The following is a 25,727-nucleotide window of genomic DNA, read 5'->3' as shown; positions in this document are numbered from 1 at the left end:
CCTATGTCCTGATTGATAAATTCTACAAGTCATTCCATGGTTTTGCACATAAGGCTAGTCAGATTTATGGGTCTGTAACGCCCTTATGCACGGGAATGAATGTAGCTGTTCTCCATTTGCTTGATATAAAACCTGTATGGAGGTAAACATTTGTTAAGGCTGTGGCTAAAACATACTTCATGATACTGAAGACGCATCCAGAGATAATGACAGGACCCACTGATGTAGTATTTTCAGCTTTTGATAGCACTTTTAGGACTTGGTCTTGTGTGATAGCTGGAGGTGAGCCAGTTTTAAGTATATCTTCAGGAACAGACGAACGGGGGAGAGAGGTAAAGTTTGAGCTAAATTTATAGGCCAGAAGGTTAGCCACACCTTCAGCTTCTCTGCAGGTAAAATCATTCCCAACCAGCTCAGCACACTGCTATGTTGTGCTTTTGATATTACAAACATAACTAAAAAATGCCATGTGATAGTCTTTGGCTTGTTTTGCTACTTTAAGCTCAGGCTTGGCTTTGGTAGAATTTATTAAGCTCGTGACATGCTTGTTTTTTCAGTGACAACAGCTATACCATTCTGGGAATTACAAAATTCTTTTCCTTTTATTATAAAGCTGGCTAATATTATGGTTCCACCATTTGGGTTTATTTCTAGGGTTTGCCTGCACTTGTCACTGCGCGTTATAAATGCATATGTGCGAACGACACAACATAATCCATTCAAATCGACTTCGAAAACCACTTACTGCATTTTAAGTAGGGCAGAATGTCAAAGTGCATTTAGCGACAAAATCGCATTCACACTTTCAACTTTTGGTTTCGCAGTTCATTACTACAAATCGTATGATTTAATGTTTTTGCAGGGGGGCAAGCCCCCACGTACCTCCAGCACCCCCTGCAAATTATATGTTAATTATATAGTCCCAATGCTGAGATCGCACTACAGTGGGGAAAATGGGTAATTTCACGGTCCGCACTATACTGCAATCTCTAGTTGAAACACCAACCACAAATGTGCGAATGCACAAAACACTCACAATATGGGTGATCAGAAATATGGGAAGCAGCCAAATGAATTTCAACATTCCTGTTTTCACCAATCCTCCATTTTACATTTTCATAGTAAACCACAAATGCACCTACCTATACAGCTATTTACATGCTGGTATAGTGTTGTGGTGTATGTTTCTGTGCATTCAGTGGAGTTAATGTATGGCGGGGATTTGAAGCTCATCAATGTATCACTTAGGAGTAGGTAGTTTCTATTATTTATATTTATTTATTGAGATTTGTTGACTGGGAAGTCCACTAGGCTTGAGACCCATTTTCAGTGGAGGCCCGAGCAGAAAAGCTCCAAGTTACATGAAAATGATTACAATAACTTCTAAGGAAACAATTACTTATAAAGCAAGTGAATAATACAGAAAAAGTACAGTTTTGTACCTACCATAAATGTAGATGTCCGATAGGTATGCATCTGCAGTCCTTACATATGGGTTTGTCCTGCCTCAGGCAGCCCTTCGGTCGGCCGGATTCCAAAGTCTGGGTCCGGCGTCGGCTGATGTCGCCCCTTCGCCGTCAGAGCGCCTGGGGTATAAAAGTGTCAGCCGACGCCATCTTCCTCAGTTTTTCTTGCCCCAGATGCCAGGTGCCCTCTAAGGAAGGCTAAATTTGGTAGAAATACAAAATATTGCAAACATGCACAGTAATATAAAACAAATACACCATAATAGATAACCCCAGATAGCTATAAGAGGGATAAGTACCCAAGAAGTACCACAGAGGGGAAGGAGGGAGGGTAAACCTGACTGCAGATGCATACCTATCGGACATCTACATTTATGGTAGGTACAAAACTGTACTATGTCCTTCAAGGATGCATCTGCAGTCCTTACATATAGGTAGAATACCATAGCCAAGCTGGGGGTGGTAGGCTCTAAGAAAATGATGGTGTAGCTAAAATGCCCTGCAGGACTGCCGTAGCAAAGCCTGCTCTGGATCTGGAATATAAGGGTAAATTGTAATGCTTGGAAAATGTATGCACGGAGCTCCATGTAGCAGCTTCTAAAATGTCCTTGGTAGCCACCCCTCTTAAGAAGGCTGTGGAGGTGGCTGTAGCTCTGGTGGAATGAGGTCTGATGTTAGCTGGCACAGCTTTTCCATGATAAGAATAGCAGAATCGAATGCAATTTCCTATCCATTTTGAAATTGTCTGTTTGGAAATTGCTTTTCCTTGAATGCCTACAGCATATGCTACCAACAGCTGGTCAGTTTTTCTGAAAGTCTTAGTTCTGTCCAAGTAGTAGCGTAACTGTCTGTGAATGTCCAGGGTATGCAGAAGTTTCTCTCCCTTGTTTTGTGTGTTTGGAAAGAAGGTAGGCAGGTGAATAGCTTGGTTCAATGAGACCCTGGATACCACCTTTAGCATGAATGAAGGATTGGTTCTCAAGGAGACTCTGTCCTGATGAAAAATAAGAACTGGTTGTACTGCCATGAGTGCCTGCAATTCAGATACTCTTCTTGCTGAGGTTATGGCCAGAAGGAAGGCAGTCTTCCAAGACAGGAACTGTAACTCTGAAGATGCTGCTGGTTCAAAGGGAGGTAAAGTCAACTTTTCCAACATTAAGTTAAGGTCCCATGTAGGCACTGGTGGTTTTCTTGGAGGACTGATGTTTTTAATTCCTCTTAGAAACTGCCTTAGGAGTGGATGAGAGAAGACAGGTGGATCAGTATTGTATTCTGCTGAAACTGCTGAAGCATGAATTTTTATGGAAGAGTAAGAAAGGCCATTATGGAGCATGTCTGCCAAGTATTCCAGGATATGTGCCATGCTCATCACTGTGGCATCTAGGCCCTTTGCGGTGCTCCAAGTGTGGAATCTTTTCCATTTTGCTGAATATGTCTTTCTCGTGGAAGGTCTGCGAGCTTCCATGATGATATCCTTCACTCTCTTGGATAGCTTTTCCTGGTGAGGAGTCAAGGTATTCTCCAGGCTGTCAGCTGCAGGGTTTTCAGGCTGGAGTGCAGAGTTTTGTAATTGTGCTGTGTCAGAAGGAGTGTCCATAGTGGTAGAGGCCACGGTTTCGTGTGTGACAGGCTCTGTAACAGTGGGTACCAGTGCTGCCTTGGCCAGTCCGGGGCTATTAGAATCACTTTTGGCTGCTCTGTCTTGATTTTCAGTAAGACCTTGGTCATTAGTGGGAGTGGTGGAAATGCATACACGGTTAGAGTATTCCAACTGAAAGAGAGGGCGTCCACTTTCCATGCTTGTGGGTGGTATGTCCTTGTGCAGAATTTCTTCAGCTGATGATTGTGGTGGGAGGCAAAAAGATCTATGTCCAGCCTCCCCCATGATTGTGTTATCTGAAGGAAGATGTCTGGGTGCAGCCTCCATTCGTGTGTGTCCATGGTATTTCTGCTTAGGCTGTCCGCCAGTATATTGTCTTTTCCTGGCACAAACTGGGATTGCAGCTCTATATTGAGTTTTAGGGAAAGTTCCCAAAGATTCATTGCTAGTCTGCAAAGAGGGTAGGAATGGGTACCTCCTTGCTTGTTTATGTACCACATAACTGTGGTATTGTCTGTCCTTATTAGCAGGTGGCCTTGATGTAGAAAGAGCTCGAAGGCCTCGATTGCATGAATCACTGCCAGCATTTCCTTTTGGTTTATGTGCATGCGCAATTCTTTCTGAGACCATAGACCTCTGTCCTCCATATGTGCTCCCCGTCCATGGTCTGAAGCGTCCGAGGTAATGGTTTGGCTGGTTACTGGTTTGCTGAAAGGCAGGCCCCTGTTTGACTGGCTTGCTTGGGCCCACCACAGGAATTCGTTTTGAAGGCATGGAATGAGTGGTATCAAAGCTTCTAGGCTGCGATTGTGCTGAGACCATAAACTCCTTAGGTACCATTGTAGTTTTCTCATATGCAGCCTTGCTTGTGGAATCAGAAGAATGCACGATGCCATGTAACCCAGGACCTGCAGGATTTTCCTTGCAGTCATCTGAGTTTGTTTTGTTAGATTTTTGAAGTAATCCGGTAGTTGTCTTTGTTTTTCTTCTGTGAGAAAAGCCATTTGGGTGGTTGTATCTAGTTCCGCACCCTGAAAAGTTATTTTTTGGGATGGCACAAGTCTTGACTTGTGAATGTTGACTGTGTATCCCAAGGCCTGTAGTAGGCAGATGGCACAATTCAAATGTTTTTCCAAAGTTTGTTGGCTGTCCGCTTGTATAAGGCAGTCGTCCAGATACGGGTATATTTGAATCCCCTGAAGTCTGCAGTGTGCAATTACTGATGCCAGGCATTTCGTGAATACTCTGGGCGCAGTAGATAAGCCAAAGGGCAATGCTGAGAATTGATAATGCTCTGAACCTGCAAGAAATCTGAGGTGTCTTCTGCAACTTTCAGTCTGATAGGGACATGCAGGTATGCCTCCTTGAGGTCTAGAGTTACCAGCCAAGACCCCTTGCCCAGCATGGGAAGGAGTTGCTGTAGGGTCAGCATTTTGAATTTTGGCACAATGAGATAAGTATTCAGTGTGGACAAATCGAGAATAGGCCTCCATTGTTTTTCTTTTCTTGGGACAAGGAATAGTCTGGAATAAAATCCTTGGCCTTGTTCTGCGAGAGGAACCTTTTCTATAGCTTTCATTTGCAATAGGTTGGCAATTTGTTTTAAAGCCTCTGCCCTCTGATTTGGTGGCAGTTTTGGCATTCCCTTTCTTTCTGGTAATGTATGGAAATGGAACCTGTATCCTTTGTCTATTATTTGCAGTGTCCATTTGTCCCTTGTAATACTGTGCCAATTTTTTGAGAATAAAGACAACTTTCCGCCCAAAGGTGCTTCTAATTGAGCCCTGGTCGGCGGGGTCAAGGTGAAGTCATTGAGTCTGTCCTTGTGCAGCAGTTGTTGGACCTGCACTACCTCTCTGGTTAGGAGGCTGCCATTGACGTCCTCTGTAGGAGCCTCTAGCTTGCCCTCTTCCTCTGGCACGCCTTTTCTTGCCTCTGAAATCTCTCTTCAGGAAAGGACCAATTCTTAGAAGGCCAATTTCTGCTGAATCTTAGTGGTTGTACCTGGAGGAAATCTTTGACTGTTTGTACAGATTTTGCCTTTTCCTCAAATTTCTTTAAGACCTCTTGAGCAGTGGAGCCAAATAACTTTTGCTTTTCCAGTGGAGCATCCAGAAGCTTAGCCTTAACATGATCTGGCAGAGATTGTTCCTTCAGCCAGGCATGTCTACGTATGACTGCACCTGTCATTGCTGACCTACATGAAGCTTCCAATGCATCATAACCACACTGCAAGAAATGGTTGCTAACCTGTTGTGAATTATGTACCAGATCCTGAAGTGACTTACGATCTAGGGGTTCAGGCGAAGACAGTTTTTTCTGCAATTCATCTAACAAATACTCTTGGTACTGTATCATATGAAATTGACAATTTAAAGCCCTCATAGACAGAGTGGAAGAAGTGTACACTTTTTTACCCCATCTCTCTAAAGCCCTGGACTCCCTTTCAGAGGGGAGTGGATTTTTAGTAGTGGCAGCTGCAACCCCTTTAGGACCCTGGGAAATAGTTCCTGGGTCAGCAGAGTGGGCCTTGTAAAGGAAATGATGCAAGTCCGGGACCCTGTAGTACCTATCGAGTTTAACAGGAGCCGGAGGAAGGGTGTCAGGGGTAGTACTAGACTCAGAATACACATCATCAATGACACTTAAAACAGGAGGAATAGCCAAAGGTCTATGCTGAGGTAAATGAAGAAAAGTCCTAAATCTCTTCCTGGAATCGGAGAATTCCTGGCCCTGCCATTGGAAATGCTCTCTCATGAAGTGAAGGGTCTCCCCAAAGGACAGCTCTTCAGGAGGGGAGGCAGAGGGAATAGATTCCTCTGCATCAGAATCCTCGTAGGCCGAGAAGGCCTCCTCCTGGTAGTCTGATAGAGCAGAGCCATCAGAGGCCTCATCAGAGGACTGAGGTTCAGCAGACTCAACCCTGGGCCTTTTGTCTAGTGGGGGTTGAGAGCCCCTGTCCGGATGAGGCTGAGAGCCCCTAATTAAGGAAATAAGGTCCTCAGCCAAACTTAGTATCTGAGAACCTGTAGTGGATCCCTGAGAAATAGACTTGGGAGGCAGAGTTTTTTGTTGCTTAGCAGCTTTAGCCCTAGTGAAAGCTTTTATGGACATGAATGCAGGGGGCCTGGCTGCCCCACTTGCTGGAGTAGTTTTGTCTAGGGGAATGGTGTCGGTAGGTTCCTGAACACCGGTTTCCGAGGGTAATTCTATAACTGACTCAGAAAAGGCCTCCGGGACCGAGGCTGTCGGTTGAGCGGTTTCTACGGACGGAAGTACCAAGGACTCTGTTTCAGCCGAGACAAAGACACTCGCGGCAGGCCTAAGAGCGGTTTCAGCCGAAACCATGGTCCGCGTGTGTCGGTCTTTGTCCTTCCGTTTCTTGGTTAAATGAGAAGTCAGAGTCTCCGATGGCATTTTATAAGAGAAACTAGCCCCAAAACATTCCCCTGCAAACTCCGACCGACGCCTAAGAGTGCGTCGATTAAAGGAGGCACAGGCAGTACAGGCCAAGACGTCGTGGTCTGGGCCTAGGCAGGGGAGGCAGTAGGAATGGAAATCCTTATGAGGTATTTGTTTCCCACAAGTCAAGCAATTATTAACTTTAAGCGTTTGATCTGACATCGGCTGAGGCAAGAAAGAGTCCCCAACGGGGTACTTAGCTTTTTGAAGTCTTCGGTAGCTGAAGTTACAGGAGCTGGCCGACCGGCACTTGCGAACTGCTTCTGCTTCGGGCACCACGTGGCAAGAAAGACGGAGGAAGATGGCGTCGGCTGACACTTTTATACCCCAGGCGCTCTGACGTCGGGGAAGGGGCGACATCAGCCGACGCCGGACCCAGACTTTGGAATCCGGCCGACCGAAGGGCTGCCTGAGGCAGGACAACCCATATGTAAGGACTGCAGATGCATCCTTGAACATCATCTATCTAAACAACACATATGTTGTTAAAAGGTACAATACAGTAACAATGGAACATTAGCATGTAGAAAAATTATACAGTCAGAAATATTTGACAATACAACTCAATTTTTTTTTGGGGGGGTGGATTAGGAAAAGGGAAAGGTTAAGTGTAATGGGAAGGTGGAATTAAAGAGTTAAATTTAAAAGTAAGATAGATATAGTTAGAATCTTATTGCTAGGTGGTGGGAATATGTAGATTATAGGTGACGTATTTAATGGTAGTATTAAAAGTAGAAAGTGACAGAAGAGAAAATGTGTTGAGATAACTGTATAGATGTGTGGACTACGATACTAAAGATTAGGGATGTTAAAAGAAATTTCTAAAGGTATCCTTTGTGGAAGGGATCTCTTGTTTCAGTTTTACTTCGAAGGAGACTGCTTTACCGTCAGAACTAACAAATGATGAAGATAGGCAAAGGATGGTGCAAGATGCTCCCATATTAATAAGGACAAGATCCAATATGTTATTTCTTCTAGTATGTACTCTGACTAATTGTTCCTTGGCATCTATATTAACAAAGACCAGGAATCTCTGCGCTGGTGCACTAGCGGTTGTGTAGGTACCCCAGTCCATAGTTGGATAGTTTATATTACCTAAGAAAATAGCACTGGGTTTAATACTGAGTGATTCTTGTTCGTGTAGATAGGCATTGTGGCTTTCTTTTGTCATAGACTGAGTTCTATAGCTAGCTAAAATATGGTAAGGGACTTTTTTGATGTTTATGTGGACATGTGGACATGAAGAAGCTCTAGTGCATCACACAGCTTTACCAGCCTCAATGTGATACTTTCCTGAATGTAGACTGATACACCTCCACCTTTTTCCTCTACTAAACAGGAGCTGGACTAAACAAATGGAAAGCATTAAAGCCTTGCACATCCAGAGTGCTCCACGCTACTTTAAACCATGTCTCAGTCACTACACAGATGTCAATGTCTTCCAGGATGAGAAGGGCTTATAAGGAGTGGTGTTTTTTGTTCAGGTTCCTAGCATTACTCAGTGACATCTTCATATTTTCCTTTGCTTGTTTCATTACGTCAGTAGGTTTACCACACTGGTATTGTCTAAAAGAGATACTACAGGGGTGGACATATCTTTGCCAATAATCAAAACCCTAGAGGGGATTGATGTAAGTCATCCCTGGTGAAGCAGTGTGGTCTGTCAATCATATCCTCCCAGGCTGACAGATATTGGACCCCCTTTGAATGACACCAAAAAAATTAAGCCACTTATTGAAGTAAATAATTTTTTGCTCATATCACGGCATCTTCCTTGCAGAAGGTACAGACGTAGATGTTTAATGCTAGGCTCATACCTGCTTTGCACACACAGCTTGAGAGCTCCATCATGTCTCTCTTCACATACTCCAGGGACAGGACACCTCAAGTCATTGACATTGCCATGTACTAAGAAGTCATACCTATTGTTCAAGAACTTGAGTAAATGTGTGAACTGATGTTTCCTGGCACCAGAAAAGCAACTAACCATCATGCTTTCCTTGCTTAGCCTGGTAACGGGCATATTTGTATGTCTTACAATGGAGTCACCTATAACAAGAATGTTTGATTTGGTCGATAACCTTCCTTATGAGCTCAGCATCTGTGAGTTTGGGACTCCTTGTGCTGTGACAAAGTAGACTTAAATATGCTAAATGAGCTTTGCACCTGTTTTGTGTTTTGGAGGCCTTTGTGGTTTAGCCAAGTTAATCTTTCGAACCTCAGCATATTAAGGATTAGGTATATTGTGATAGCCTTGGAGATGTGTGGTGTACTGCTCATGACTTTGGTGTACGAGTTTACTGTGCATGAGACTTTTACCTCCAATGATATTATATATACACAGTAATATGCATATATGTACAGGCACAAGAGTACATGTACTAAAAATAATGCACACATTTGACACATCTGCTCTAAAATAGTATCTGAAATCTATAAACAATCTACCTGATCAGATTACTACAACACACTTATTCTTACAATAAGTTATATAAAATATTCATAAAGCAGACAAAAACAGTAAATATTAGAACAAAAAGACTGAAAGGATAGGGAAAAAGTGGAGCAGAAACAAGGAAATGTGTGGCTGTATATTACTAAACAAAGCTACAAGGCACAAATAAAAATACCTTAAAAAGCCCTTTGTGCCTGTATTAAAGATTAGACATTAACATGCAGGAAAGTGTTACATGCAAATCAGTTTTTAATGGGAGAAACCATCACAAAACAGCATGCTAAGTGGGGGTGGAAATCACTGTAGAAAAATGCAAGATTTTGATACAGACGCTGAAGATGCTTTACACACACAATCTAGAAATTGCTTCTTCCACTAAACATCTTGTATTGCATATTGTTACAGGCTTCTATTTGAATTTAACATGACAACTGTTTCTTTTATAGTTACAGGCCAGAGAATTAATCTCTTTCAAGCTATCGTCCCTTCTGCTTTCTCACTTGCCTTAAGATGACCGCAAAAGTATGCCTTTCTTATGTGACTATAGGAGATGACATCTGTAGACCTGAGGTGCAGATGTTACACAAAAATACATGGCACCATGCAGGTACATAATACATATGCTGATACCAATATATGATACCAATATATTCAGCAAACCACATCTGATATTTATCACTTTATCCTGACAGAGTTCCCATGACCAACCTCCTGACGTCAATCACATGGTGTGTGTGAACTGCAAATAAACACATGCATATGCAGCACTATCAAATTTAAATGAATCTACCATGAAGGTTTACAAGCTCCACCTGAGAACCGACATCAGAAACAGAATAAGCATATCTTAACTTGGTGACACAAGTCAGTTCAAGCTAGCATCTTTGCAGTTGCACACGTGTGTGTGTGTGTGTGTGTGTGTGTGTGTGTGTGTGTGTGTGTGTGTGTGTGTGTGTGTGTGTGTGTGTGCGTCTGGAGAAGGGGTGCAATTTTGTTAAGTAAATGGAGTCTATCCCAAGTATAAGCCTTCAAAGATGGCACATATGGGACACAAAATAAGACACTATCAATCTGTCTTCAAAAGAAGAAATGCCAAGCAAGAAAAGAGGTTAGCAGAAGTTAAGATATGATTACAAAACAGCAGACAAGTAATCTCAGCCAGAAGATAAAGTGTATTTTGTTATTTCAGAATAGAGAAGGACTTGAGAATAAGGAGAAGTTAGTATTGATATTAATGGTGATGCAGAGAAGGGGACAGAACAGCTCACAGGAGAGAGGTGCTCCACTCTTACCCCATTACTCTGGGTTGACTGCACAGACTGCTCGCTGGTGGATGAGCATGTGCTCATGCGGTCCGTGTCCTTGCTGTGTGTGGAGTGGCGGTGGACCTGCCGCTGGAGGGAATCTGTATCCCCTGGAAAGGTGAAAGAACCAGGGCGGCCAACAGGGGAGGCTGGGATGGAGCCCCAGAAGGAGCTTTTCTGCAAGGGGCTACTAGGAGGATAGGATTCCTTGCTCAAAAAAGGTACAGCCGCTGAACATGGTGAATTCTCTATGCTGTTTCTCGATGAACAGTTGTCTTCCAGGCTCCCAGGTAGTTCTTTTGTGCTTCCATCCGTCACAACAGAATAACTTCCCGTAGTCTTCTTGGAGTTCTCTAAAACTTTCATCTTGGGGATCTGCTCACTTTCACTGTTGATGATGATGAGCTCTGCACTGGGAAGGTTCTTGTCTGAATGAATGAGGCCAGTATCTAGGGAACTGCAGTGGGGTGTCAGGGAGAAGTTATGAGGAGACATACCTGACATCTTATCAGCCTCTGATTGGGCCGAGGCCACAGAGGAGACCAGAATAGGGGAATGGTGTCTGACAGGCTGGGGTATCCGTGATGGCCTGGAACGATTAATGCTGCTCATTCCGGTGCAGTTGGTGGGTCCACTGGTTCCAACATGGCTTCTCTGGTACTCAACTGGTGATGTCAAGGCTAAAGTTAAATAAAAACAGGGCAAATAAATTATGTTCCACAGATAAAAGATGCACAATTATGCAAATGTTGAATGAAACACGCATTACTGAACTATGACTTATTTATAGCTCAAGATTACGGTTTCACATTTTTGGATGACATAAAACCACAGTCTTTCCAAGACAACAAAATGCATTACTGGAGCTAAACAAAAAAGTAACTCCTTTACAAAGTCTCTGAATGAAACAGCCTAAACATTTTGTTTTTCAAGTTTGTCATGCACTTTCAGTTTGCTGTTAGGAGAAAAGGTCTAGGATACTACTTCCGAAGACAAACTGCAGAGTCTCCTGTCTGAAAAATATTACTATACGTAACTACATACAGTAAGGAGTCCCTTCTTTGTTACTCTGGACCACTGTGTCGCACATTCATTTTCAGATAGGATTTCATGTACTGCAGGAGGAAGGAAAATTATGAATGATGCACTTCTTGGAAGTGATAGCACCTTCCTATTTTCAAAGCACACACACACAGTTTCATTAGGAATAAATCATAATCACAACTGTAAAAATGATCAGTTGCAGACACAAGCAAAAATAAATAAATAAAATAAAGTGAGCTCAAGCATGTTTCCAAATTGCTAATGGACAACAGTCAGGGTACACAATCAACGGTTCACAACCCTCTCACCCAGGTGAGCGCTCTGACATAAGTCGTGCATCTCTCACCCACCCTTCACAGTGACTTACAGCTTCCTGAAACACTAACTGATCTCTAGTTGTCTAGGTCGCACTCATTATTTTGTCCCTCTGTGCCACACAGCCAGAGCTTGTTCAACTTTTACTTTAGTTTAATTTTGATGTTTGGGGGTATTCAGTTTGTTTCTAAGAGAGAGAGAGAGAATAGAGTTTTTTTTTTTGAGGATTTTTTATGCTAGGTTTCCACCAAAGGGGTTTCTTCCTAAACTTGGATTTGTTACCGATCAGGACCAATGTCTCTGTGTAAGTACCGTGACGAGAACAGAACCCACTATGAATGTAGCAGTGCTTGTTGGGTCTTCAGAGGGAGGAGAAAATACAGTCGTGTAAGAACTTACAATAATAGTAGCTATCTGACTGACCACTGCTGCACTACTACTAATCCCTGGGACATCCTGCCAGGGACAGTTATACATCTAAGCCAGGATGCCAAAATCTAAGTGTGATGATATGAGGTAGTGCCATCTGTGCCAGGAAGAGTAGGGCAATGCATGTGTAACATATGCCAGCATATCTAGCTGAAATTCTGTAAAGAATTTTATGTCATTTGATTATCACACTGATTTGTACAGATGCTTGTATTAAAATGTATGTGTAAAGTTGTTTGTGTTAAAAATGCATCAACAGTGGGTCCTGCTGGACAGAAAAGAGATATACATGTATGTCAGACAGTATTATTATAACTGATTAAATGTATATGTTTTACTAGAGTATTCTGGGAGGGAAGAGGTTAATCTTAGCCAGCTAATTTTGAAAAATAGGTTGAAAATGAAATGGGTTGGTTTAGGCCATAAATATTTTATCTTACAGTCTGAATGCAGCCAGAGACAAAAATGTCTGAGGAAAACCAGAACTAGCAATCTTATTGTTTTATCCTTTATGGTGAACTAATTGCTATCCTGGAAGGGTGAAACTTTTTAAAATTGTTTTATAGCTTTCAGATGCTGCAACAGATGTTAGCAAAGCTCTTGGGGTGCACTGTACCACAGTCAGGTGACCATTTGTGATGTCATTCTATAACCAGCACTGAAATTATTTTTTTAGATATTAGCTAGACATATGATGGAACTCTCGCAGCAGCACTTTGTTTTCAGAACCTGACAGGAAAGCTCTCTCACAGATATCTCACAAAACCTCATACCTATCTTTCCTTGCTATAGTAAGCAACTAAACACTCATCATCTTACCTTGCTGTAGTAAGCAACTTAACTAGGGAAAGTACAGTTGTGTACACTTACCATAAATGTAGATGTTCAAATGTATTTACTTGTTGCAGTCATTACATTTGGGTAATCTGCTGGCAGGTTGACCTCAGTCGGCCTGATTAACAAAAGTCTTGGGTCCTGTCTCGGTTGCTGTCCCTTCTTCCATGACATTAGGTTGTCAGGAGTATAAAACATGCAGCTCACGCCATTACATCAGTTTTTCTTGCCCCAGATGTCAGGAGCCCCCCAAATGGGGAGAAAAAATATATGTATGCATAATTAGAAACACAAAAATATACCTCCAAACAAAAGCAAATACACAAAAAGGCTTTTAAGCATAGTAAAAGAAAGTAAGGTATAGTAAAAGAAAAACAGGGGGCTGGAGGGGGAGAGGTAACAAGGACTGCAACAGTGAATACACTCTAACATCTACATTTATGGTAAGTGTACAAACCTGTACTATGTTCATCATGTTTCACTGTTGCAGTATTTACATTTGGGTAGATTCCCAAAGCTAATGTTAGGAGGATGGATTTATACGGCATTAGGACCAGCTATAAGGCCTTGCAAAAAAGCAGTGGAAAAGCCAGCTCTGGATTTACAGAAAATTGGTACGTGATGATGATTGGTGAAAGTATGAACTGAACTCCAGGTAGCAGCTTCTAGAATATCCCTGGTAGGAACACCTCTGAGAAAGACTGCTGAAGTAGATGCAGCCCTGGTGGAATGAGATCTGATCCCCTGGGGGATAGGTTTTCCATGGTGCTTATAACAGAAGTTAATACAATGGCTTATCCATTCAGAAATGGTTTGCTTTGAAACAGCCTTCCCCTCTGCCCCTGCAGCAAATGCTACCAGCAGTTGTTCAGACTTTCTTCGAGATTTAGTCCTGTCCAAGTAGAATCTAAGTTGTCTGTGTACACCCAATGAATGCAGAATCCGCTCCCCCCTGTTCTGTGGATTGGGAAAGAAAGTTGGCAAATGAATGGACTGATTAAGAGCCACACTGGATACCACCTTGGGCATGAATAATGGATTGGTCCTGAGTGACACCCTGTCCGCATGAGAGATGATGAAAGGCTCCACTGCCATAAGGGTTTGTAATTCAGATATCCTTCTAGCTGTAGTGACTGCTAAAAGGAAGGCTGTTTTCCAGGAAAGACATTTTAAGTCTGCAGTTGCAGCTGGCTCGAAGAGACGCAGAGTGAGTTTCTCCAATACAAAGTTAAGGTCCCAGGCAGGGGTTGGAGCTCTCTTGGGTGGTCTTAAGTTTTTGGCCCCTCTGAGATACTGCTTTAGAAGAGGATGAGAGAAGGGGGGGGTCTGTGTTGTAATGAGCTGAAATGGCTGAGGCATGGATTTTTATGGAAGAAAAACACAGGCCCTTGTGAAGCATCTCAGTTAAGTATTGCAAAATCTGAGGTAAATTGGGCACTGCTGTGCTCATCCCTTGAGATTGATTCCAGGCACAGAATCTTTTCCATTTGTCAGCATAAGATTTTCTAGTACTAGGTCTTCTCGACTCCAAAATGACATCCATCACAGGTTTGCTGAAGGATGCTAAGGGGGAATTTAAGTGATTAACCAAGCTGCAAGACTCAATGTTTGGAGCTGAGGGTGCAGAAATTGGTTCTCCTGCTGAGACAGTAAGGAAGGTGTCTGAGGCAGGTGCCACGGAGAAATGTGCGACACCCAGCGCAGGAGTGGGTACCAGTGTTGGTAAGGCCAGTCTGGAGCAATCAAAATCATTTTTGGTTTGTCCTGTTTGACTTTTAGTAGAACTTTGGAGAGCAAAGGCAGAGGGGGAAGGCATAGACTGATAGGTTCTTCCAGCTGAAGGACACAGCATCCACTTTCCAGGCTTTTATGTGATGAGTTCTTGTGCAAAATTTGTCCAACTGGTAGTTCTGGGGTGAGGCAAAAAGATCTATGTCTGAGCTCCCCCATTTGCATGTCAACATGTTGAAAATCTGTGGTTCCAGCTTCCATTCACGAGGGTCCATGAGAGTTCTGCTTAGTTCGTCTGCCAGAACATTCAGTTTTCCTGGAAGGAATTGAGCTTGTAGTTGTTCTTGGTAGTGCAAGGCCGTGCTCCACAATGCCATGGCTAGTCTGCAGAGGGGGTAGGAATGTGTACCCCCCTGCTTGTTTATGTACCACATAACTGTGGTGTTGTCCGTCTTTATCAGTAATTGTTCTGGATGAAGGTAGTCCTTGAAGGCTGCCAGTGCATTCTGTACAGCTAGCATTTCTTTTTGACTGATATGAAGGTGCATTTGACTTGGGCTCCATTTACCCTGAATACACTTCCCTGCCAGACGAGCCCCCATGCATAGTCTGATGTGTCTGTAGTTAGGGTTTGGGTGGCAGGGGGTGGTGTGAATGGCAGTCCCTTGTTTTGGTGGCAGGCCTCTGCCCACCACAGGAACTCTAGGCGCAGGCAAGGTATGATAGGAATCATTTGTTTCCAGGCTGTGACAATGTTGACTCCATAAACTTTTTAAGTACCACTGAAGTTTCCTCATATGCAGTTTTGCATATGGAATTAGAAGAATGCAGGAGGCCATGAACCCAAAGGCTTGCAGTATTTGTCTTGCAAATAGCAAGGTTTTTGTGGCCACCTGTTTGAAGTAAATCACCAAGTGAATTTGCTTTTCTGGCATAAGGGAAAGCCATCTGGGCAGTTGTATTCAAGCTTGCACTCAGGTATGTAATCTTTTGAGAGGTACCAGTTGAGATTTCTTTTCATTTATGGTGTACCCTAGACAGGTTAGAAGTCTTTTTACAAACACCAGATGTTTTAGAAGAATGGCCTGGTTTTCTGCCTGAATTAGACAATCGTCCAGGTCTGGATATATTTGAATATTTCTTTGCCTGCAAAAAGCAATTACTGGAGCCAGGCACTATTGGTGGCCAGTAGATTGAAGTAGTTTGTCAAATAAATTTGGTTTTCTGGAGTGAGGAATGCCATCTGGGAAGATGTGTTCAAGCTTGCTCCCAGGAATACAATCTGTTGGCAGGGTAGTAGGTGTGATTTCTTCTCGTTTATGGTGTACCCCAGTGAAGTTAGAAGTCTCTCTAAAAATGTCAGGTGCTGGAGTAGCAATTTCTGTCTGCCTGCCTGAATCAGGCAATCATCCAAGTATGGGTATATTCGATTTTTTCTCTGCCTGCAATATGCAATGGCTGGAGCTAGGCATATTGTGAATACCCTGGGTGCAGTAGACAAGCCAAAGGGCAGTGCAGAGAACTGATAATGCATGCAGCCTGCTTTGAAGCATAGGAATCTACTGCAAGATTCCCTGATTGGGATATGCAAGTAAGCCTTTTTTAAGTCGAGAGTTGCCAACCTTGCCTAGCATAGGAAGTAACTGGTGAAGAGTCAGCATCTAGAATTTTGGAATGTCCAGAAAGGTGTTTAGAGTAGACAGGTCCAGAATTAGGCGCCGTGATTTGTCTTTTCTGAGTACCAAGAAAAGTCTGGAATAGAAACCTTGTCCCTTTTCCTCTTCTGGTACTAGCTGAATAGCTCCCATGTTTAGGAGGGAAAGTACTTGTTTCTGAGCCTCTGCCCACTGATTTGGGGGCAGGTCTGGCCACCCGTTTGGAGTTGGCAGCGTGTAGAAATGAAATCTGTATCCCTGGGACACTATATTTACAACCCATTTGTCCTGGGTTATAAGTTGCCAGTTTCTTGAATGAAGAGCCAGTTTTCCTCCAAAGGGGCGGCTTAGAGGTAAGTGCTTGGTAATTTCAAAGGGAAGTCATTGAGACTGTTTACCATAGGGTGGTGTCTTGTTGTTTCCAGATTTGGAAGTGGAAGCACTCCATTGCTTAGTTCTGAAAGTCACTTGGGACTGAAATCTGGTGCTTTTGGAATGTCTGGGTTTGACCGTAGTGGCTCTGGAAGGAACTGGAAAGGACCAGTTCTTAGTAGGCCAATGCCTACTAAATATAGGAGGTTGCACTTGTAAGAAATCTTTCACAAGTTGCATAGATTTAGCTTCATCTTCCATCTTTTTTAGAATTTCTTCAGTCTTATTGCCAAACAGGTGGTCCTGCTGTAAAGGGGCATCCAAAACTTTTGCTTTAACATGAACAGGCAGAGATTGCTCCTTAAGCCAAGTATGCCTTCTAAGCACAGACCCAGTAACAGCAGCCCTACAAGAGGCCTCTAAAGAATCAAAACCACATTGCAAAGTATGTTTGCCAACTTGTTCAGATGAATGCAATAAATCCTGCAAATCTTTATTCTCCACACAGTCAGAAATCAACATCAGTTTCTGTTTAAGCAGTCCCATGATATGCTGTTGATATTTTAGCATATGGAATTGACAGTTTAAAGCCCTGATTGCTAAAATTGCAGAAGTATAAACCTTTTTACCCCATCTATCCAGTGCCCTGGAGTCTCTATCAGAAGGGGTAGGACTGTTAGCAGTAGAAGCCTTAATGCCCTTGGGTCCCTGAGAAATGGTTTCAGGGTCCGCAACAGGATTTTTGAAAAGGAATTTGTGGGACTCAGAAACCCTGTAGTACCTGTCAGGTTTGCTAGGGGCTGGAGGCAAGGAATCAGGGGCCATACTGGATTCCGAAAACATATCATCAACAATATCTAGTACAGGAGGTATAGCCAAAGACCTATGCTGAGTAAGAAGAAGGAAATCCCTAAGCCTCTTTTTGGATTCAGAGAAATCCTGACTTTCCCAATGGAAATTCTCCCTTAAGGTATGTAAAGTTTCCCCAAAAGAGAAATCCTCAGGCAGAGAAGCAGAGGGAATGGAATCCTCTGCATCAGAGTCCTCATAAGTAGGTATGGACAAATCCAGGTCATTAGAAGAGTCAGAAGAAACAGAGTCCTGTTCAGAAGATTCATAGTCAAATTCAATCCTAGGTCTCTTGGAGGTGGGGGTGGGTGGGTTTGACTACCCCTGAGTAGAGTAATTAAATCCTCAGCCATTTTGATCATTTGTTTTTTAGGCATAGGGGCCTGAACATGTGGCCTGGGCATACCCTCAGAAGCTGGTGCCTGCTCAGTGGCTCCAGACCCATCCAAGGTAGAGACATCCGCGGGTTCCAAATGTGAAGCATCTCGCGGCATTCTGGACTCCGAATGGGTCTCAGTAGAGGCCTGCGAATCTGAAGTAGCAGGTTATCAGGGGCTGCGAAAGCACCTCACTGAGTACAGGCGAACTGGCGACTGGCTTAGGAGAAGCGCTGTCTGCAGTTTTGGACCTCAACGGCCTCTCTCTGTCTTTTTCTTTGCGTTTTTTCGGTATTCCGGTAGTCAGATGGCTAACCTACGTCATTTCTGGATAATTAAACCGCGAACCAAAATATTTTGAAACAAAAATGTACCAACGACAGATAGTGCGTTGATTAAATAAAGCACAAAACCGACAGCAAGGTACGTCGTGGTCAAGGCCTAGGCAAGGAATACAGTACAAATGAAAATCCTTATGAGGTATTTGCTTCCCACAAGTAATACAATTATTAACTTGTACTGACATCGGTAAGGAGCAAAAAAAAGTTTCCCCAACGGGGTACTTGGCTTTTAGTTGAAGACTTCAGTTCTGAAACTTGAAAATGAAAATTTCAGGAGTCGGCCAACCGGCACTTGCGAACTGCTTCTGCTTCGGGCAACGCGCGGCAAGAAAGACTGATGTAATGGCGTCGGCTGCATGTTTTATACCCCTGACGACCTGACATCATGGAAGAAGGGACAGCAACCGACTCAGGACCCAAGACTTTGTTAATCAGGCCGACTGAGGGCAGCCTGCCAGCAGATTACCCAAATGTAATGACTGCAACAGTGAAACAAGATGAACATCAGTAAATTTTTAGTCAGTCAGGAAAATATAGTGAGATTACTATTTATTATTAAATATTTCTATACCTTTCATTGTGGCTGATCAAAAGCTAAACAATGCTTTTAACATCTTTAAGCTAAATTTGAATGCATGTTTAACAGCAACACTGGTGATAGTAACAAGGAGGCTATTGATAGTGTGGATTTGAAAAGAGACAGCATTTTCAAGCCCCCTGCCCCAAACCAAACTGTACTAAATTTTGAAAGAATTTGTGAAATGGACATTCAGGCTATACTTTCTAAATCACCAGTTAAAAAGTTTAACATGTCACCCGACGAAATTGTTGCCGATACCTATATGGAGGTTTCCTGTAACAAAATTAATGTTACATATTTTAAAATTGATATGTTGCTTTATGACTTATTGATGCAGGGTCAGACAGAGCAAAATGAGTTTAATTACATGGATAATAATCAACTTGTTAACCAAAAGCACAAACACCAGAAAAATTCAAAAGAAAGCCAATTTAGGCTCTCTGTGACTTCAAAAGTTTTCAAAAAGTGCCCTTCTCCAGTGGTTGCTTTTTGCAGACTTCAGGAACTTCAGATGTTTTCCTTACTTGGATGAGTTGCTCTTTTAAGTTGCTAAAAGTGAGAAGCTTTTTTCTAGGTCTCAACTTGTACATTAAACCTGGCTCTGTCTTTGGGATTCACAAGACTCCACAATAAGATTCAGGGGTTTCTCAAATCAATATGAATGCAACTTTGTCACTCTCTTGATCACTTTATTTCTCAAGACAAGAGGTGCTCTTTCAGTTTCTGCCCTCTTGCCAAGATCTCTTCACAGATGCCCAAGACATGGCTTGGGGAGCCTGTTCCATGAACATAAAGGTCCAGGGTGCATGGTTCAGGAAGGGCATGAAGGATCACTAGGGAAATGAGAGCAATAATTTTAGTTTTACAATTCCTCCATAATCTCTGTTCTCTGGGCACTCTTCAGATATTTACAGACTACACAGTTATGTGGTATGCAGGCAAAAGTGAGACAAGGTTTTACCATCTTTGTAAATTGGTATTGACTGCTAGGGACATAACCATTTAGCACAAGCGTTTTTTTTCAAGCAATTTGCATTCCTTCAGACAGCAGTTCAGTGGCAAATTACTTGATCAGATCCCTGCCACACCCTCACAAATGGATGTTGATCAGAAAGGTCTTCCTGCAGATTGTCTATTAGTGGGGTACTCCTCAGATACAGCCCTTTGCCATCAATCAGAAGCAGCAGCTCAAGCTATTTTTTTCAAGAATTTCATGTCCAGAAGCTTGGAGAATGAGCACCATGTCATTTTCCTGGAAGGGGAAGTTCCTTAAAGTATTTTCTTCCTTACCTCTGATTTCCAAGATTCTCCTGCACATCAAAAAGAAGAAAAAACATCTTGCTGGTGTCTCCCTCCTGGCCCAGGCAGCACTGGTTCCCACTTCTTTTCTATCTGGCTCAGGGCAATCACTACAAGTCACACATCAAAAATGCTCTAGAATTCATTCAAACAACCAGACTCTGAAAATAACCCTCTGGATGCTCGAATTTTAATCCCTGTTAAGCACCAATTTTCAGAGGACATGCTATTATTACAGGAGGCTAGGTAACCTGCTATAAGAAAATCTTGCATTTCTAAATGGAAGAGATTTTCTCTATGGTGCCACAAAAAGAATCTGGGACTTCTCAAATGGGTATCCCTATCATTTTGTCTTACTTGCATGAGCTATTCAATTCAGGACTGGCATATTCTTCCATAAAAGTACAACCGTCAGCCATTTCTGCTCATGTTTTGAGGCCAAACATTTTTTAAAAGGTGTCCTATACCTCAAGTCCCCTAGAAAATCCACCCTTCCTGCTCCTCATTACCTGAATTATGTCTTGGAAAAGTTGATCACCCCACCACCCTTTAGAATCGGCTTCCTCTGCTTCTTTAAAGTTTACTACTTGGAAGACATTACTACTAGTGACCCTTACTTTTGTTTGAAGGGTTTCTGAACTGCAGGCTCTCGTGGCCTCTTCTCCTGTTTTGATATTTCATAAAGATACGGTTGCAGTAAGGACTAACCTTTCTTTTACGTCTGAGGTGGTCAGTGAGCTGTCTTTGAACCAGACTATTGATCTCCTTACTCTTTCCCCTCCTCTCAAAATAAGGAAGAGAGAATTTTACATTCTTTAAATGCTCATAGACAGATGAAGCTTTCCCTTAACAAAACCATCTCCATCAGAAAATCAGACCAGCTTTTCGTTTCCTTAGAGAAAAAAAGAAGTTGAATCTTCTGTTTCCATGCAAACAGTTTCCAAATAGATCTATTTTGCTGTTTTGTTACTCCTGTCATGGTAAGGAGCTTCCAGGTTTGGTCCAAAAGTTCATTTTTCAAGACCTGTTGCTTTTTCTGATGCCTTTTTCATGGGTCTGAATTCCAGATCTATTTTGGAAGCTGATATTGGATTCTCTTTAAATACGTTTACCACACATAACAAGGTTGATATTATTTCTAGGCCTAGCTTGATAGGAATCCTAGGTTCCAGTTGTATTCCTCCTTCCTGGATATTTAGAAAGCTTTCAGACTCTACTCAGTGGTTAGTACTTAAACAACAGTGATCTTAAGAAGGACATAGTACATTCTGGCACATTCGTTCTTTATGTATCACATAGCCCTGGCATGCTTTGGTCATACATCACTCATAAGGAATAAGTGGAAGATGCCTAATGTGATGGTCCCTACTCCGGTCCAGTAATCAAGGAGCCTCAATCCTCACCACTGACACTGGTTAGGGACATCCACTAGAAACAAAAATGCATACACACAGTATTTTCAGATGCAGCTCTCTGGACCAAGCACACTTTCCCTTAAGAGCACACATGGAGCACACTCCAGACCTGGGGCTGGACTGACATTCTCTCTAGGCCCCAAACAAGACTCCATACTAACCACTTTAGAGCTCTGTCTCTATGTTCCAAGTAGCTGAGACACACACTTGGATATTTGATTTTCACACACACACACGCACAAAAGAAGTTTTATCTTACCATAATGTTACATCTGTGTTGTTCGTTTTCTTCATTCATCACTGGTGGGTTCGGTTCCGAACCCTTGGAACCGAATCAGCCTTTTTACCAAGCTCGCGTCAGCCACAAAACTCTTGAGCTAAGTCTCTACCCATTCTGCCCTTCTCCCCGTTACCTCAGATCGAGTTTGCTAGAGAAAAAGAAGTAAAGCCGTGGCCACTTCTGCGCAAATACCCTAAGGTACCACTTAGACCCAAAGCATCCCCCAGGACCCTTTGGAGGGGGAACGAGGGCGGGAAGTGATGAATGAAAGAAGATGAACAACACAGATGGAACATTATGGTACGATATAACTTCTTTAACTGATGTTGTTCATCTTTTTTCCATTCATCACTGATGGGACAGAATCCCAAGCTACCTTGAGGTCCATGGGTGGCGCTTATGAAAGAACATTCCTGAGTAACACTGAGCCAAAGGCAAGTCGCCCTCTGGAGACCAAGTCCAATTTGTAATGATTAATAAAGGTATGAGGCTTAGCCCAAGTAGATGCTGCGCAGATGTCATCCATAGAAGCCCTGGAATGGAATGCTATAGATATTGCCATAGATCTAGTGGAGTGAGCTTTAATTTCTGGCATAGGTTCATTATTGAGGGAATAGATGAAATGTATGCAGTCCCTTAGCAATCTTGATAATGCAACCATGGAAACAGCCTCTCCCATTCTGGGCCCAGAAAAGCAGATGAAAAGCTGTTCAGATTTATGGACAGGTTTGGTCCTGTCCAGGCAAAATCTCAATTGTCTATGTACGTCTAAGGAGTGAAGGCAATATTCTCCTCTACTGGCAAAATTCGGAAAGAACACTGGTAGGTCAATGGTCTGGTTAATGGAGAATTCAGAAACAACTTTGGGAAGAAAGGATGGATTCGTCCAAAGTGATACTCTGTCTTTATGAAAAAACAGATAGGGCCTCTTGATATACAATGCCTGCAGCTCCGAGAATCTTCTGGCAGAGGTAATGGCTACCAAGAACAAGGATTTCCAAGATAAAAACTTCAGGTCACACTTCGCAGCAGGTTCAAAAGGTTTTTGAGTCAAAGACTGGAGGACTAAAGTGAGATTCCATGGCTCCACGGGCAGTCTGACAGGAGGCCTGATATGAGAGGTCCCCTTGAGGAAAGCCTTGCAAAGGCGTAACGAGATAAGAGGGGTACCATTGATACCACTGTGAAAATTGGAGATTGCCGAAAGATGTACTTGTACAGTAGAGGCAGAGGCTCCATTATCAAAATACTTAGCCAAGTATTGAAGCACTGCAGTAACTGGAGTCTAATACGGGTCTAGCATGTTATCCTTGGACCAGATGGAGAACATTTTCCATTTATCCTGATATAGTCTTCTGGTGGATGGTTTGTGAGAGGCTAGAATGATGTCTCGGAACAGGCAAGGAGAGATTAGCTTTCCTGGGGACTATTGGAAGTGGAGAAACCAAGCTGATAGCTTGAGACTGGACAGATTCGGGTGACCCAAACCTTGGAGTTAAGTAATAAGATCTGGTAGAGGGTCCAGAATCCACGACGGGTATAGTAGGTGAGGCCGAAGAAAGGAGAAACAAACTTGTTGAGGCCAGAATGGGGCTATGAGGATCACCTTGCATCGTAACCGAAGAGCTTTCTTTAGAAATTGTGGGATCAGAGGAATGGGAAGATAAGCGTAGAGCAGCCCCGTGGGCCAATCACGGATCGGTGACTCCCCCTCCCGGGGAAGTAGGATGAAATAGCAGCTGCACTTGTTTTATGGGGAGGCGAAAAGATCGCAGCAAGGCTGCCCCAGTGGCTGAAAATTACTGACGCCATCTGGGGCCTGAGGGACCACTCGTGAAGCATTAGGATGCACCTACTCAGTTTGTCCACAATTACGCTGGAGCTCCCTGGAATATGCCTTGCTATCATAAAGCGGTTGGAAGCTATCGCCCACTGCCAAATTCTCATGGGTTCTCGACATAGGGGGTAGGACTTGGTTCCTCCTTGCTTGTTGATATACCAGACCACTGACATATTGTCTGATTGAATCACAATTGTCCCGGGAGAGCCGAATGGAAGACCTGTAATGCTAACAGCACAGCTCTCAGTTCCAGAACACTGACATGCAGGTGGGCCTCTGAGGTGGACCATGTGCCTTGGACAGTCTTTCCCAGGAAATTCCCCCCCCCACCTGATCAGGGAAGCATCTGTGGTCACAATGGCTGAGGGGACTAAAATGGACGACTCACAAAGTTCTAAGTCTGGCCTCATCCACCAAAGCAGGTCTTGTTTGCAGGAGTTGGTTATTTGAATCTGGTAACTGAGGGGGTGATAGTTTCGGAATCACTGACACACAAGGAGCCATTGCAGAATCCGCATACATAGCTTTGTTAGAGGTACTACTGGAACTGACGCTGCTGTAGAACCTAGGGCCTGAAGAACTTCTCTTGCAGAGACTCTTGTTTGAGAGAAGGATCACCCTGAGTTGAAGCCTCAATCGATGTAGTCTGTGAATTGGGAGTGATACCAGACAGGACTGAGTATATAACATTGATCCAATGAACTCTATTTTTTGTGTAGGGGTAAGTTTGGATTTCTCCCAATATATCGTTATTCCCAACAATTTTGCCAGACAGAGTATAATGCAGTGCTGTTACCAGAATATGCTCGGTGGGGGCAGTAAGAAGCTAGTTGTCCAGATATTGAAGCACCCGGAATCTTTTTAGTCTCAAGTGAGCTGTTACCACTGACATATATTTCGTGAACACACTGGGGGCTGTAGAGAGACCTAACGGCAGGGCACGGAATTCATAAAGAATGGCTCCTAGCTGGAAGCGAAGCAGACTCCTGGAGCATTTGTCCATCTTGATGTGGTAATACGCATCCCGGAGCTCTATCAAGCACATCCAATCACCTTCTCTTAAAAAGGGGAGAATGGACTGAACCGTGACCATCTGGAATTTGGTTTGGGTGACAGACTTGTTTAAGCTGCTGAGATCCAAAATGGGTCTCCAGTCCCCTGTCTTTTTTGGCATCAAAAACAATCTAGAGTAAAATCCGGATCCGCGCTTGTCTGGTGGGACTGGTTGGATGACTCTTTTTTTGAGACAGCTTTATAATCTCTGAAGCTGCTTCTTTGCTTTGACTGGGTGGAACATCGGGAAGATTTCTTGGAAAATTTGGCTGACAAGAAAGGGGAATGGTGTAACCTCTGGTGATGATACTCTGCACCCAACTGTTGGTGGTGATAGAGTGCCAAGGCATCTTGGTGCAGACAGAAACGACCCCAACAGCTTCCAAAGGTAAGCAATCAGGCAGCTCCTCAGGAGCGCCGATAAGGCTGTCCAGAGAAAGAGTCCCTGGAGCCTTGGTTATGAGGACCCCCTCTGCCTCTATAAGGGCATCTTCCGGAATTGTTACCCCCTCTGCCTCTGGGGGTATCATCACCGCATGTGGCATGGAAAGGACCCTGATATTTCCTATGCCACATTTTTCCACTCCTCTGATTCCTGGAGAAGGTACATTAAGGGTTAGAAAACCGTAGGCCTACGGCAGACATGGTCTTTCCATCTTACTCACACCTGGCTAGTGTGTCCTTCACTTTGGAGCCAAAAAGGGACGAAGCTTCGATGGGAGCATTCAGAAAAAAAGACTTGAAGGGATCCGCGAGGTCACAAATGTGCATCCAGGCATGATGCCTCATAATGCCCGAAGCCGCTGCCCTAGCTGCCCCTTTGTTTGCATGCGATAGCAACCTTATAGACGGAGTTGGATATTGATTCCAGGGTTGCGAGCTGTGAGGCTACTTTGTCCCTGACCTCGTCAAACAATTGTCCTGCAAGCGTCCCAAAGTGTTCTGAGATCAAGTCCCTCTGGAGCCTTGTAAAATGTGCCAAATAATTCGGGGACCGAATAGCAAAGGTCCCTGATGCAAAAACAC

General features: G+C 43.3%; 1 protein-coding gene across 1 annotated transcript in view; it reads right to left on the bottom strand.

Annotated features, from left to right (window-relative positions):
• TRIO (trio Rho guanine nucleotide exchange factor) overlaps positions 1-25,727 on the bottom strand; it is a 5,137,669-nt gene that overhangs the window by 669,439 nt on the left and 4,442,503 nt on the right. The window contains exon 48 of the mRNA XM_044065600.1: positions 10,276-10,967. Coding sequence (XP_043921535.1) covers positions 10,276-10,967 — 692 coding nt within the window. The remainder of the gene's footprint in view (positions 1-10,275; positions 10,968-25,727) is intronic.

Source organism: Protopterus annectens, chromosome 3.part0 (assembly GCF_019279795.1).
Source record: "Protopterus annectens isolate FY-2018-M chromosome 3.part0, PAN1.0, whole genome shotgun sequence".
NCBI lineage: Eukaryota > Metazoa > Chordata > Ceratodontiformes > Protopteridae > Protopterus > Protopterus annectens.
This window is presented reverse-complemented; position numbering and strand designations above follow the sequence as displayed.